At 39.5% G+C, this 16,044-nt stretch overlaps 1 protein-coding gene across 1 annotated transcript in view; it reads left to right on the forward strand.

Annotated features, from left to right (window-relative positions):
• Positions 1–16,044, forward strand: part of LVRN (laeverin) — a 61,899-nt gene that overhangs the window by 12,757 nt on the left and 33,098 nt on the right. The window contains exons 3-9 of the mRNA XM_074994116.1: positions 3,350–3,489; positions 4,234–4,360; positions 8,905–9,059; positions 10,783–10,896; positions 14,893–15,036; positions 15,375–15,440; positions 15,579–15,644. Of these exons, the coding sequence (XP_074850217.1) occupies positions 3,350–3,489; positions 4,234–4,360; positions 8,905–9,059; positions 10,783–10,896; positions 14,893–15,036; positions 15,375–15,440; positions 15,579–15,644 (812 nt within the window). The remainder of the gene's footprint in view (positions 1–3,349; positions 3,490–4,233; positions 4,361–8,904; positions 9,060–10,782; positions 10,897–14,892; positions 15,037–15,374; positions 15,441–15,578; positions 15,645–16,044) is intronic.

Genomic DNA, 16,044 nt, shown 5'->3' on the forward strand with positions numbered 1-16,044 from the left:
TGTAATTTTAGCTTGCTACTTTACTTCATCATCCTGAAATGTAGTGATCAAGATTCAAATATATGGAACCTGTTCAGTTAATATATTCTTTTCCTAGCCATACAGCGCAATAATGCAGAGCATGGACTGGAGTTTAATTGTAAAAGAAAAATGTAAGTGGAAGGAGGTTAGCAGAGCGTGAGGTTATAGAGGTCAGATTCTCAGCTCTGTTTGGAAAGATTTTGAATAGTCCTTACTGGTCAGGAAATTGATATTGACAGGCTTCTAAAGGAAGACACCTTCTCCCAAAAGGAAGTGGTTGCTTCTCCTGTTTGGGGGAGAGGACAGAAAGTGTTAGGATTTGTCTGCATCAGTGATGGACAACCAAAAATAGGGAATGGGTCACGTTAGTGACCTTCCTTTACCTCAGTGGGCCACAACTCACTATGGCTCCATCTGTGGCCCCTGCCCCACATGCCTCTCATATACTGGGGCACCACACTTTCTAGTCTTCTCCCTCCTTCCCAGCATTTTAGGAGAGCTGTGAATCCACCGATTTGTGCTCCTCTCCCTCCCTCCCAAAGAAGAAACAATGCAAATCAGCTGTTCACAGCTCTTAAAGCTCTTGGAGGGAGGGGGAAGGCGCAGGGACAAGTGCAGATCAGTCAGTTTGCGCCTCCTCCAAAAGTGCTGGGAGGAAGTGGGAGGAGAAGAAAGTGTGGGGCTCCATAGGTACATGGGCAGGGGATGGACAGGGGGTCCATAGACTCCAGGTGGAGCCCCAGTGGGCTGTATGTGGCTCACAGGTTGCCCACCACTGGCTTACGTGGATGGTAGGGCAGGGAACACTGTTTCCCAGAGTGCCCCTTCCATAATGTCATTGCTCTCCTCATTCCCAGCACCTTTTGCAGACATTTGCCTCTAACAGGTTCTTCTGTGGCTCAGCCCTCTGACCAAGTCATAAAGTTTAAACCTTTGCTGAGACAACTGCAAGGTCCAAATGAAAATCCAAACAAGTCAGAATATTTTTTCTGCCCCCTTGGGCTATATAAGTCTTCTGCTTCCACTTAAAAACCCTATCTCAGGGTTCCCTGGCACAGCAACCTACTCTGCTCCCTGTTGGCTTTCTCCAAAGAGAGTCCCACCTCTTCTGCAATTTGTTTCTGAAATTACCCCTGTTCCAGGCCCACCATAGGGATTGATTCTGTTTCTTCAGCCTGTCTACCTGCTCCTTCCTAGGTCATCTTCCTTCAGCTGAGCTCAGTTCCATTTAAGTTGTCGTCAGTCACTCTAACTCCCTTGTACCCGGCTGGGATCACTAATTGTCCCTACCCGCTTATATCAGAGGAGAGGCTGAAGGGTAATTAAGTCATGGGGAAAGCTGAATCCAGCTTGCCTTAAAAGGACAACCAGCCTGTGACAGGAACTTATTTCAAAACAGCGATCCCTGATTAACTCTACATGCAAACTTTTTTCCAGAATGAGTGTCTTATTTTGAAATATTCATCGACACATGGATTTAATCAGGAATACTCAATCTGCTTTGAATTCATATCATACTTCATTCCAGATTAACTTTTGTACGTAGGCGAGCCCTGAAACACATGGGTTGTTGACGCAGGAACCATATTTAGTAGGTCTGAAAAAGGGTAGGTAGGGTTATTAAAAGTTGTAAATTTATAAGCAAATAAGCATATGCACTGTCTTGAGAAGTGATTGGTGCCAGTGTTCAGTTGTCTTTCAGTGTTGACATATCTATGTCTGGTAGCTATGATGTTTGACTGCACAACAATTCATGTCTTGAGTTTTACTGTAGAGTGTTCAGTCAGTATATTTTACTGTTTGGGTTTTACTAAATTTTGAGGCTGTTAAAAAAATTGTTCGTGTCTTAAAAACAATTGTTTGCTTATGAAAACTGCCTTGACAGTCACAGAATTGAAGTCTTCAAGTAAACCACAGCATAGACGGGCTGGAGGCAGCAGCAGCGTTTGCTACTGTACACTATCCTGGCAGTGTTCCTCGCCACTGAGTTGCAGGGACCTAATGTGGGATACTATGATCAAAACTCCAGATGAGGGACAGATAAGTATTCATGCAGGAAACCTAGAAACCTTTGAGATTCCTTCCTTCACTGTAAATGGCTCTTTTAATATCCTCATTGCTTTTGTTTCTCCTGTAAATAATTTAAACAATAAAAGTAAAACTGGGGGAAGGGATATCTCAGTGGTTAGACCATTGGCCTTGTAACCCCATGGTTCAATCCCTGAGGGGGCCTTTCAAGGTTCTGGGGCAGGTTAGATTTAAAAAAAAAAGTTGTCAGGGACGGTGCTAGGTCCTGATGTGAGTGCGGGGAACTGGACTGGGTGACCTCCCGAGGTTCCTTCTAGTTCTATAAGATATTTGTATCTCCATGATTAAAAAGCGATTTCCAACTCTGTAGCCCCTCCTTTTGGAAGGGCTATGGTAATGTGGCACTTTGGAATATGCTAATGAGGCACTACTATGAATATGCAGTGGTTCATTAGCACAATGGCAGCCACGCGTGTTTCAAAACGCACACCAGCCGTGTAGCTGGGGGGCCTTTTGAAATGACCCCATGATTTCGAAAGCCCCTTATTCCCATCTGGTTGTGGGAAGAAGGGGCTTGTGAAATAAGGGGGCCGTTTTGAAAGGCCCCCAGCTATACGGGTGGCGTGTGTTTCAAAACTGGCAGTTTCAAAGTGCATGCAGCTGCCATTATGCTAATGAGGCACTGAATATTCATGAAGGTGCCTCACTAGCATAATCTGAAGTGCCACATTACCACGGACCTTCTGAAAGAAGGGGCTAGTGTGGCCACGGCCTGTGAGACATTTGGGACTATGATGGGAATATCTGGGAAAGTAGCCTGGACATACATCCTCCCTCAGAACTGCCTTCTGTGGGTTTTTCTGTTGAGGGTCTGATGAGAGCTATTATTTGAGGCATGAACTTTCAGCATCTGATAACTCTCAGGCATGTCTGATATTTGTTTCTGTGATAATATAAACATACAGAGGAAAGAAGTATATTATGGGAGAGTATATTTATGCTTGTCCATCTACCAGAACCAATGTACAGTTTGATATGCTTCATAGGTTTTGATTAAGACACTGAGGAATGGAATAATCAAATCTCTGGATTTAAGGTAATTATTCAAGCACAGGGAATGAGCTAAGTGGGGAAGCTGGCGTGATGCTATTGCCAAAATATATGCAACCAGTGTTGTAACACGGAGTGTAAAAATGCAATGAAGAAATGGTAAAAGACTGATTTGAAAACACAAACTCTTGTTTTATTGTATAGTAAGGCTAGTTAGAATGTTGATATACGAAAATTATTTTTGTTCTAGATAAATCTGAAATGGAGGATGAGAATGGAAGCCTATGGACTGTTACTACATTTAACAGTACACTGAAAATGTCAACTTATATAACTGCTTTTGTGGTCTGTGACTTTGATTATGTTACCAGAACTGAACGAGGCAATGAGGTAAATGAGTCTGTATAACTCATTAGAGCAGCTAATAGCATAATTCGGTTCTGTGTACTGTATGATTTAAGACAACTTTTTTTGAATATATATCCTATTTTGGATGTAGTTGATTAGATGGCAAAGCTGTTAACCTGCACCCTTACAAATATGTGTGCAGAAGAATCTCCTTTATAATAAATTTATATACTCTGTGTAGACATTATGTTAGTTCCAATATAACAAGCTGTCCTGGGGCACCTTAGAGACTAACAAATTTGTTAGGCTATGAGCTTTCCTGGGTAAAAACCCATTTCCTCAGATAGAGTCCTATAGATTACTCTTATATTAAATATAAAAGGTGACCTCATAACCTGACAGCATTAAAGTTCACATTTGTATTAGCAAAATAGTATGTGGACCTATCTGTGGTTAGAAATTGGCTTGGGGCAGGCAAATTTAGGTATTTGCCTAAAGAAACGGAGTAGTTAAAGATACTGTTTCCCCCAGAGATATGCCCATATACATTAGATTAAAATCTTGGTCCCTTTAAAGTTAGTGCCTATTATGATTTGCCGCTTAGTTTTATTAGGACAAGTGACAGATTGGGGTTTTTGTTTGTTTGTTTTGTTTTTTGGAAGGAAAGTTTAATCACAGAGTTTGATGCTGACAGGGATGCCATAACAGCTAAGTAGAAATGTTACCATCACAGAAGAGAGTGAAAATTTAAGTTGCCTAAAATAACATTTGCTTGCTTTATTATAGATACGTATTTGGGGTCGTAAAGAAGCAATTAAAAATGGGTATGCTGACTATGCTTTAAATATCACAGGTCCACTTTTTTCATTTCTGGAAGATTTATTTAACATTAGCTACCCTCTTTCAAAAACAGGTGAAGTACCTTCCTTTCATTTAAAAAAATTGGTTGCTACAGATATAACATCTACAAAAATAATAGGCCCTGTCTTGCCAGACTCTTGCTTTCATCCGAGCAGGATTCAGAGAAAACTATCCCTTGCCTGTCATCCTTCAGTTTCTCTCCTTTTCCTCCATCCTTTCTGTGCAGCATCTTTCATGATTCAGGGACTTCTTGCCCCGCTGACCTTGCTTTCTCTGAACCATTTAATTAATCCACATCTCTCCAACCCTTCTTTGTTTTCTGCACTATGTTGCCATCTAACTTGTAAGTCAGCAGCATGTCTGCTGCTAGCTTTCAGAAGAGTTTCTTACTTTAAATCGTAACTCACCACCATCTTCCTGCTCCTTCCTTGCTGGGAACAGTCCTCTGTAGGAAGACACTGTTCTGCTTAGATGGAAATGTGCAATACCCATTTCTTAAATCTCACTTTCTTAGTTTTATGTGTGCTCTGTGCAAAGACATTATACAAAATTGTGGGCTCTGATTCACCACTGCATTTCTCCATGGTTGCACCAGTATAACTTCATTGATTTAAACTACGTGATGCCACTATAAACTAAAGCAATGGTAATGCATTAGTAAAAATGTCAACCCTGTAGTAACATTGGTTACTAAGTGCACTTCCTTTTGGCTTCATTGGAGAGTCTGGCTTAAAAACTGATGGCATGATATGACTCATTGTTGAGGGTTTCATGTAAACACTGAGCACATTTATTGAGATCAAAAATTGAAAAATTGAAGGTTAAAAATCAGTGCACTTCAGTTAAAATTTTGAGCCTTTCTTAATAAACAAGAGCTAAAGAAAGCATTTTTAGTCACCATATTGCTTTTATTCTGCACTTTGATAATGTAAAATGTCTAAGTATTTTTAATAGCCTGGGAGGTGAAATTTGCCCATTAGCTACCACCTTTTAGTTTTAAATGTGCTACCCGCTGATGTTGGTAACCTAGATGTTCATCAAGGCCTTTCTTCATTTCCATCAACATGCAAATCCAGAGTGGATAAAGATTGAAGAGTTTTTTTTTTTGTAATTCATTGGATTTTTATTTAAATTGGATTTTAAAATTTTATTCAAATTACTCTGTTTTCTTTTTAAAATGGCATTTGAATATAATACAAGTGCCTAAACATTTTGTAATTTAGTTGTAAATGTGAAATATGTTCTGATAAGGGATGTTTATGCATCCAAAATTTTTGTTTAATAAAAATGTATATGCTTTTTGTGTTTAATTAAATCCCAGTTACCATCCTAGACACAAATCATGAGCACAAATTTAATTATTTAGTAAAAAAAATTATTCACCATTTTCTAACATACAAAAGCATGCAGTTAATTCAAATCTGAAACAATTTAGCTATATAATATCTCAAATAAATGTATATAATTATAGAATACCTCCAATATAGCAAAAAAGCTGTACCAAATCTAGTGTAAAGGCTCTGTTTAGTTGTAAATGTAATATTCTTCAGGCAGTGCTTTTGTATGTGTTCCATTTCTGGGATGCCTGACCACTGCACTTTGTATCAGATGCATTGATACCAAACCCATATACCACAAGTTCCCACTCACCCCAATCTCTGACAATCTTGGTACCGCAGGATTTTACGTACCCTAAAGATCAGATAATATCTTGTGAGCTGGATATTTTTTGTGAAGAAGCAGAGGTTACCAACCTTTCTGTCACCTATAGGATCCCACTTGCCCTCATCTACTCTGCAAGTGGAAGACCTATTACCCCCTTAGAGTATGTGGAAGAAGATTCACCATGTTCTCAAATTTTGGTGAGGTTCCTAATGTAGTCTAGGACACATCGTTTTCCCTACTACACTGATATACTACAGGAGGATAGACTTCAAACAATGCCCACATGATGGGAACACAGATGGCTGCCACCAGTTTTGCCATGTGGGCTCCCTGAGTGGCTTTGCTGGGACCTGTGGGCCTTCTATCACTACCAAGTTACATTCTTGTCTTTGCAACACCAGAGGCAACAGAGTGGGACTCATTCACCTCAATCCCCTTTACCTTTACCTGTGCCAAAGGAAAAGAGCTTTGAGGAGCAAGAGGTAAGGGCTGAGAAGAAAGTGACACCTTTACTAATATTTCCTTCTTGTCTTATGATGAAGTTTCCATGCCTCCATCACCCCTGTGGCAGACTTCAGTCAGTTTCAGGAACTGAGAAAGTGAATTTTTGAGATGCTACAGATTCCTTTACTGGAAGTTCAGTAGTCATACCATAAACTGCTAGATATGTTATCCACTTGACATCTATGGAAATTGCCATTTGAGTCAACAAAGCTTTTATGGAGCCTTCTTAGGTGGTTTGGCAAATTCCAGCTAACACAGCGCCTACTGGCTAGTGGGTAGATAAAAAAGAGTATGTGCCAGCTAAGGAACTGGAGCATCCATTTGCTCACTAAGTGCCATATTCCCTAGCAGCTGAGGCCATTAATGAACAAGGCAGACATAGCTCAAAGTCCACCCTGTCCGCAAAGCAGCAGAAGAGGTTTTTGGTCATAAATCCTACGTGTACACCACACTGCAGTTCAGAGTAGCAAACCATCTGGTACTCATGGCCAGATACAACAATTCTTTTATTGAACTTCCACCAGAAAACACTGCATAAGAGGGTCATTTTCTGGCATATACGTCACTCCAAGACCCCTTTGATGCTGCAGATACTGTAACTTGGACATTCCAAGAGAAGTTGAGAGTACTGTCAAAGACCTCCCCCCTTTGACTGTTGCCAGTACTTTGAAGACTAGTTGGATACATCCCTCCACACTTGAGACTCAAGAACGATGCTGAAATCCCTAGGTGTTTGTACTTTGAGACATAACAAGAGATTGAAGAGGTCTCAGTTGGCAAAAGAGTGCAACCCCCCCATTTTCAACATATTATAGGCCCCTTGCTCTTACAGCCAAGAGTCCAAGACAACAATAATGAAAAAAGAAGTTTCCTTCATCTTCTGAGCCATTCATGTCCTCCTTAGAGGCTCAGTCATTTAACTAACACAGGCTGAGAGCTGCAGTGGCTTATCCTCTCCCTTTCCTGTTTTAATGAGTCTTGACACAATCAATCAGGAGTGAGCCAGAGTCATATAGATGACCAAGACAAGTCTGGTATCCCTATTTGATCATACACACCTCTTGTCTCCATGGAGGTGTCCAATCAGTCTGACTAGCATCCTGGGTCAGTAGACAAGAACACTTTACCCCAATCTGCAGATTCTGAAACTCCAAGCATGGTTCCTTGAGTGGTTCTGAGGAATCGAGAGATCCTGTTCATCAGAGGTATAGTGCATTTTATTAAATAGTAGGAAAGAATCAACAAGAAATACTTCTCTCCAGAAATGAAGGAAACATTATGTTTGGTGTAAGAGTCAACAGAGTTCGCCAATTTGCTCTTCTCTTCACAATGAACTGGATCATCAGTTGGAACTGAAAATATTGGGTCTGTCTCTGAATTTTGTCAGGCATTTAGAATCAATAACAGCTTGTCATACACTCCTAAGAGATTGTACACTCTTTGCTCATCTGACAATAGCAAAATTTCTAAGAGGTTTATTGAATATATCCCCATAAATCAGAGATACTTCACTGAGCCAAGACTTGAATCTAGTACTTAATTGCCTTATGAGCCACACTTTTGAGCCACTACCAATGTGTTCTTCATTAGATTTCTCAATGAAGATAGCCTTTGTGGTAGCAATCACTTCTGCTGGAATGTTAGGAGACTTGGGGGCCTTAATGACAGAAGTCCCTATTTATGGTACTCACCAGTGAAAATGTGTTGCTGTGAGCACATCCCAGAGTTTTTGACCTAAGGTTTACTCATAATTTCTTATTACTCAAACCATTCATCTCCAGCTTTTGTCCCAAACCACCTCAAACTACGCAAAAAGCCACATTCTATAGCCTAGATGTCAGAAAGGCTTTAGCCTTCTATCTAGATAGGACCAAACCATTCAAAAGATCTCTTAGCCTGTTTGTGTCCATTGTAGCCAGGATGCAAAATGCAAGGGAAATTACACACCTAGAACTCATGAGAAAGAGGAATTTTTTTAACCCCGCACCACACCCTGTTCCCTGTATGCTGCCGTAACTGGGGCAAAAGCAAGACCAAGAGAATGGAGAGCCAGAAGTACCCAGGAGTGGGGAGAGTTGAATCTACTGTCTCCCAACAGCTGGGAGAAAAGTTCCTTGGTGAAAGATTTAAGGTCTAAATCTACTTTGGTACATGCAACCATTTAGGGGCTTGGCTTGGACTTATTTTTTTGTTTGTCTGACTGAAGGGGCGGCAGCCCTAGAGAGACACAGAAGTGACATATACAGTTAGACATGAAAGAAAATAATTCCAAAAAATGTGTTTTTAGTTTATTGCAACAGGAAAGCAGAGAACTATATATCTTGTAATTGCATCCTTGGTAAAAATACAACAATCATGTACACATTTGACTCTTGAAAATTTTAAAGATTTTTTTTTTCTATTTTTTTTCTATTTAAATCAATTTAGATCTGGTTACACTGCCTGATTTTGGAGGAGGTGCCATGGAAAACTGGGGGCTAATGACTTTCCAAGAATCATCACTGATGTACATCCCAAATGATAAATTCAGAAGCAAAAAGGCTATGATTTGCCTAATTGTTTCACATGAGCTAGGACACCAGGCATGTGGTAAAACATTCTGTACATATATTTATCTATGACATTGTTTTTTTTTCCAGTTGATGTAGCTGCAAAGTAATGTCTCATTTGGGGAAAGAGCGACCTACAAGGCGCGAGGAGCTGGGGGAGGAGGTGGTAACAATTGGAGGTACTCAGAGGAAGGAATGTTATTGCAATAACCAAAGCTATTTTCAGTTGGTTGGAAGACACTTTAGGTATCAGTTAGCTTGGCAGATTAATATAAAAACAAATTCCAGCTTGAAACAAGAACCTCCACTCAATATCCATTTATCTTGAATGAAATTTATAAAATACTAACAACAGTATTACCATTATTTGAAAAGTTGACTCGAAAGGGTGATGTGTGTACACATAATATTTATTAATGAACTATTTGTTTATTTTCTTACAAGATGCTTGGATTTCTTCCAAGTAAATACTCTGTCCTAGGAATAAATAAGATATGCGTATCGAAATAGAGTAATGATATCTACAATGCATTGATGGGAGAACAGATTACATAGGGAATGTTAATTTTTAACAGGAATAGATGTAATTATCAGAGAAGGCAAATAGTGAATGGACTTTGGCGCTATAGAATGAAGGCAAGGTAAATACATTTTTATCTAGAGTTGGAGCTGTTTACATAATGATTTTCAGAATTTAAAATTATTTGGTTTGGAATGATAAAAGTTTCACTTTATTTTTGACTATACTTCAGTTAGATTTGCAAAGAGGAAGTTTAATTTGGCTAGTGTACATCAGTGTTCCCTCTAATTTTTTCCATTCATGGGTGGAATAAATTTTTATGTGCACCAAGCCCCTGGGTGGATGTGCACCACCAGTAGAAACATGCTGTTGCAACTGTGGACAGTCTGCTCATCCACTGGGCAACACAAGAATCTCTCCTGGGTGGCCACCCCTGTGCTCAGCTTACAGGAAACACTGCTGTACATTGTTCTCCAAACAATGCCTGTTCATCTGAAATATTAGTGTGTTTATTGAGGTCCAGTAAAATAAATATTATTACATACTTTAAAATAGTTTTAAAATAAGGTAACAGACTTTAAGGCTTAACAAATAATATGTAACGACACCATGAATCTCCAAATGATACATCAGATTTTTGCTAAATATAAACAGCCAACTAATAGGTGTTGTAGGTGATTTATTGCTTTTCAGGATATGGATTTGCTGATTTTGGAAGTGGCTGTTTCCCAAAGTCTGTTTATCATCTACATGACAATTTCCTTTGGTTAAGAACAGGAAAAATGAAATAATATTATCTAATGGGAAAGAAGCTATTTGGAAAACAGTTTTGTATATTATTTGCAAACTGTATTTGCATACTCTATATTTGAGCTCCATATTTTCAAATCTGTCTTTCTTTGCTAAATTTACAAATTTATAAGTGACTTTATTTAATTTAAATAGAATGGAGAGCTGTTTTAAATCGCTGCATGTGCTCACATTATGAAATCTCAGACATAGGAATTCAAAAACATACAATCACTGACATGCATCTGTATGTCTTCTCAAGCTGCATCTTTGAAATACTGAATACCACCAACTGGAAAAAAAATTGTAGCATGTCATTGTGATAGTATGTACACACAAATAGTGTGACGCTGTTCTATTGCTCATTTGTGTCTGTTTGACATAGAGGAATGAAATCATCCATTCAAAGAGATGCAGTATGAGGAATTTTTTTCTTTTCTATTTAAGTGGTTTGGAAATTTGGTTACCATGAATTGGTGGAACGATCTGTGGCTTAATGAGGGGTTTGCATCTTACTTTGAATACATCGGTGCTAGTTATATGGAACCCACACTACCACTGGTAAGTACCACAGCTGAATATTAATACTTTCCCCTTACAACCAACAGTACAGTAAACCCTCAAAACGTGCGATTTCGAGTTGCGATTAACTTGCTTTAAGGCACGTAAAGCACAACTGAAAATCCCTCTCCCCCTGCCCTGGCTCAACCACCCTCCCCAGCCCCATGCAGCCCTAGCTGAACCCCCACCAGCTCTGCTCACCACCTGCAGATGGTTCCTGCTCACTCCCCACCCTCACACCCAGCTCTGGCTCCAGCTCACCACCTCTCCACATGTGGTCCAGTTCAACCCCCCCCCTACTCTGGTTCAAACCCCCACATGCAGTCCCCACCCACTCTGGTTCAACCTCCCAACCGGGTTCAAAACCCCTGCCAGCTCACCACCTGAGCACGGCTCTGCTCACCACCCCTCTGTGTGGCTCCAGCAAACCCCCCCTGGCCACGCAGCCCAGCTCACCACCCTTCATGGGCAGCTCCGGCTCAGCCGTCTCCACCCCAGTTCAATCCTCTGTGGCCCAGATCACTGAGCATAGCTCCAGCTCAACCTCCACACGTGGCTCTGGCTCAAACCCCCCAGCCCCAGTTCAAACCCCCCATGGCTCTGGCTCACACCCTCCCGTGTGGCTCTGGCTCTCATCCCCTGTGTCCTCTATGCAGCTCTAACCTACCTCAGGCTTAACCCCCTGCTCCCCTCCCATGGCCCCAATCCACTGCATTTCAAAAAGAGCTCCGGGTGTACCTGCTGCTCCCCCGGCTGCAGAACATGTGTTCTGCCTGGGAAAAACTTAGGTGAATTTCAGGGTACGTGAGGGTGCGTGGGAATGCAACCCTCACGTTAATTGAGGCATTACTGTATTGTCCTGATCCTGCCCCAGGAAGGTACAGTCAGTAGGAACTTTCTTATTTACTTTAATAGGTTCATGGTCAGCTCCAATTTAACTTTAAATGAAAATAATATAGATGATGTGTATGGAGCAGATCTGAATAACTGATTTTGCAATTATATGGCCATTCCAAAATGTAAATATAAAATTAATTTAGGATCAAACAAACCATTTAATTTGATCTGAAATGTAATGTTTCATTTATGTTCTTTTCTTTTTTTACTTTATAAAATATGAACAAATAAATAAGATGAAATAAAAATAAATAATAAAATTGAAACACATTTCTGACTGAAAGGTCATTTTGAATAAAAAATTGACACATTTCATTTCAATATTTTCTAACTGCAATTTCAATTTTTTTACATTTCTTTAACCAAGATAATTTGGCACATTCAGCACGAGTGCAAAAAATGTTTCAACTGACCCAAATCTACATTTTTCTTTGTTTGGGGGAAATTTTTTTGGCCAAAACATTTCACCTATCTCTAATGTTGTGTATATAACATAGAGATAAAGATTGGCTCATAATTGCATCTCTTCTTTCAGCAGTACACACACAACATTTCGGTGTTTGTTTTGAATCTGTCTTAAAATAAATTCATTTTGAAATGGTATTCACTATACCTAATTGATATAGGTAGGTTTGGTTTTATGTGCTGTTCTTGTACATATCTATGCAGCTTGTGATAATCTTTCATTACATTTCAGACACTCACTGGCCACACCAGCTCCTACTTTCGGAGGGGGGCATGGTGATGTGGCACTTCGTCAGATGCTAATGAGGCGCTGCAGCCCCTCATTAGCATAATAGTGGCCGTGCGTGCCCCATTTGGTTTTGGGAAGAAGGGGCTTTTGAAATCAGGGGGTCAGACCCCTGACTACATGAGCAGCATGTGTTTCAAAAGTAGCACTTTCGAATCACTTGCGGACACCATTATGCTAAAGAGGCAGTGCATATTCATGAAAGTCCCACATTAGCATCTGCCAAAGTGCCATATTACCATGCCCCCTCTGAAAGGAGGGGCTAGTGTGGCCACAGCCTCAATGTTGTATTATGTCAGCTAATAGAACATAACCTTTTACAATTCATCTTACATATTCACATTGATCCAATGACATTAATCATGATTGTCATAAATGCAGAGCTATGTATTTTTCATTATTGTATGCAGTGGAACTGTTCAGATAGAAAATTCCTGTGAAGCTGTTGCTTGACTAGGTAAACTGTGATACAATGAATGTAATTCTCTCTCTCCTAGTTTAGAATTATGGATGTGAATGATTCCACAGCTGATAATGTATATGTAAATTCCTTACATTTGAGACTCACGTTTCTCTGCTTGGGATGATAAACCAAAATTATCACTTGCTCTTTAAGCTTGTGCTTAATGTTAAGCAACCACTTAAGTATTTTGCTGAACAGGAAATTACTACAGACGTGCCAAATACTTTCTTGGGAGATTCAAATCAGATTTTAAGCCATGGACTCTGCTACTGCGTAACTGTGGACTTCCACAACAAATTACCTGTTCTTTATGAAGCAGAACTTGATATGACAGAAATGTATAAAGTGCTAAGTTTTAATAATGAAGTCTTTGCCTCTTTTCTTATAGAAGAAGTTTGTCCCTGTAAAAGTCAATGTCTGTAACTTTGTAACACAAAATACATGGCAAATCAGAGCACTTAACTTCATGTGTGCTGCTACAAGTTTGTGTCTGGAATCAGGTAATGACAGGTTCAAGCACTAACGGTTTTCAACCGGCATTTCAAATGCACATAAAAAATTACCAGCAGCTGTAGCATCTGCAACATTTCAAAATTTGGGTCCCAAAATTGTTTGCAAAATAAATTGCAAATAAGTACATTGGCACATCTTAAAAACCTGTCTCTTCCTCTTTGGTAATGCAGCTGCTCAAAGAGACCTGCAGTGTTTTAAAACCACATTAAATAAAAAACAAAAAATCAGCATGCAGACCCCAGTGAGTAGCCGAACCTACAAATGTCTTTAAAAATGACAAATACATGTTCAAAGGAAATGAATAAACCTAAGTTTCTTCTTTTCTTACATGAGTTTGAGACTTATCTTCAGGACTTGGGCAGGACATTAAAATTAAGGGAACTAAACTGATGTACACCAGCTGAGGCTCAGGCTCTCCACATTTGCTATGCAGTGACATTTGAAACACATGAACTCTTTTGGATAGCGATTGTATTATTAGTCTTTCAGCACAGGAAACAGAAAACATTAAATCTGAGTCTTGCCAGGTATATGAAGCAGGAATTATTGTAGTCAAAGGCTGCATGTACACTACAGCAATCCTTCAAAAGAAGTTCTTCCAGTAGATCTCCTCCAAAAACCTTCTTTTGCAAGATCGCATTTGCACACAAAGGAAGTGGATTGAAAGATCAATCTGCTCTTTTGATTGAGAGTGTCCACGCATCCCCTGCTCTTTTGAAAGAACAGGCCAGGGATCGAAAAATCCGGTGCCATGAGGACCGCTCTTTCGAAAGAAGGGTACGCAGAGCATCTATGCACGCATTTTTCAAAAGAATCTTTCAGAAAAAGGCACTCTTCCTCATCTGGGAGAGGAGGAGGTCCACTGGAAAAAAGGCTGCATTCTTTTGATTGCAGATTGAAAGAGCGCATTTTGTGTGTAGATGCTCCTCACGTTTCTTCGAAAAAGGCCTGGCTTTTCCAAAAGAACTTGCTAGTGTAGATGCAGCCAAAATGTAAATATATAATAGTTTTACAGTTTGTAATTTCTGTTGCATTTAACAATGTTTGCATTTTTTCTTAATTCATAAAACTTTAGGGCTCTTCCTGACACCCAAGCCTGGCATCGTTCTGTGTACAGAACACTCACTGCTTTCAATCGGTTCTACCTGTGGAGTATTTGCAGGATCAGGCCCACTGCCCTATTTATTCTATGGAAAATTTGCTTCTTTTGGGGGTGAAGGGGAGGAGAAGTGACACTGGTTTACTGTTATGAATCAAAATTCCTTTTTGAACAGAAAAGAAAATTTAAGCTTGTATTTTGGATTGTACGTAGAATGAGTGGTTTGTACAATTGGTATTACTTGAAATGGGAGTCTATCTTTTTAATTTTCAGAACAAAATCTTCTACTATCACACATTACAACCTGTCTTAAGGGAAGATAAAGACATAGAAGCTCGGTCATTATCAATGAGAGAAGAAGAGATCAAAGGAACATTGTCATTACTTAGCCTATTTGATACCATCACTTATAGCAAGGTAAAAAAGAAAATCAAGTATTTTGTTTTTCATGTACTTTCCAACAATTTTGTAAAACACAAATTTAAAAGAATTAACAAAATATTTTATTGCAAAATGTACAATAGTTTCATTATCTTTTTTTCTAAGGTTTAGTTTCCATTTGTTTAGTTATGAACACAGATCTATTGTGGGTTGCAAAAGTATTCATCTGCAGAAAACAGTAAATATAAATGCATTTGCAATCAATCCTAAATGTCAAAGTCAAAGAAGAAATGATCAGTATCATGTATGAAAAATATGGCTTGAATATCAAAGTTTATTTAAATATACATTCAAACATATTATTTGTTCCTTAGGGGGCCGCCATTATCTGGATGCTTTCCAGCTTTCTGACTGAGAAACTGTTTTTCAAAGCACTCAATGTGAGTTTAGAAAACTAAACTTCTTCATCTGGTTTTAGCCATTTGGAAATAACAGTGAAAAGGAATGAGATTCTTTGTTTCTGATTTTTTTTCATTAAACCTTAATGAAGTTTGATGATTATATTTGTTTCATTGCAGTCTTACCTGAAAGCATTTTCCTTTGCAAGTGTTAGCCAAGATGATCTGTGGACTCACATACAAATGGTACTTATCATGTCTTGTGAGTACTTTTGTTTTAATGGCTGGGATGGGCCAAATTGTGGGCATATATCAACTGTAGATCTTTGAAGTGGAATTTATTTATTCCTAGCCTTGTTCCTCCAGCCTCCTGTGCACCAAACTCACTTTGTAGAACTTCTGTGGCAGGACGTGTGATGTGAGAGCTGAAGGGTTATGGCATGACTACCCATGCCAGCTGACTTTGGCTTGTGGGGCTCAAGCTAGGGGACTGTTTATTGTGATATGAACATTGGGTCTGGAGCTCTGAGTGTTCTAGAATCTGGGCATCTATCTGAGCCTGAATGTCCACACCACAGTTATACTGTCTGTTAGCTCAAGCCTTTGCAGGGCAGGAAAGGGTCAGCTACGTGCTTTTAATTACAGT

This window comes from Carettochelys insculpta, chromosome 5, assembly GCF_033958435.1.
Source record: "Carettochelys insculpta isolate YL-2023 chromosome 5, ASM3395843v1, whole genome shotgun sequence".
Lineage (NCBI taxonomy): Eukaryota > Metazoa > Chordata > Testudines > Carettochelyidae > Carettochelys > Carettochelys insculpta.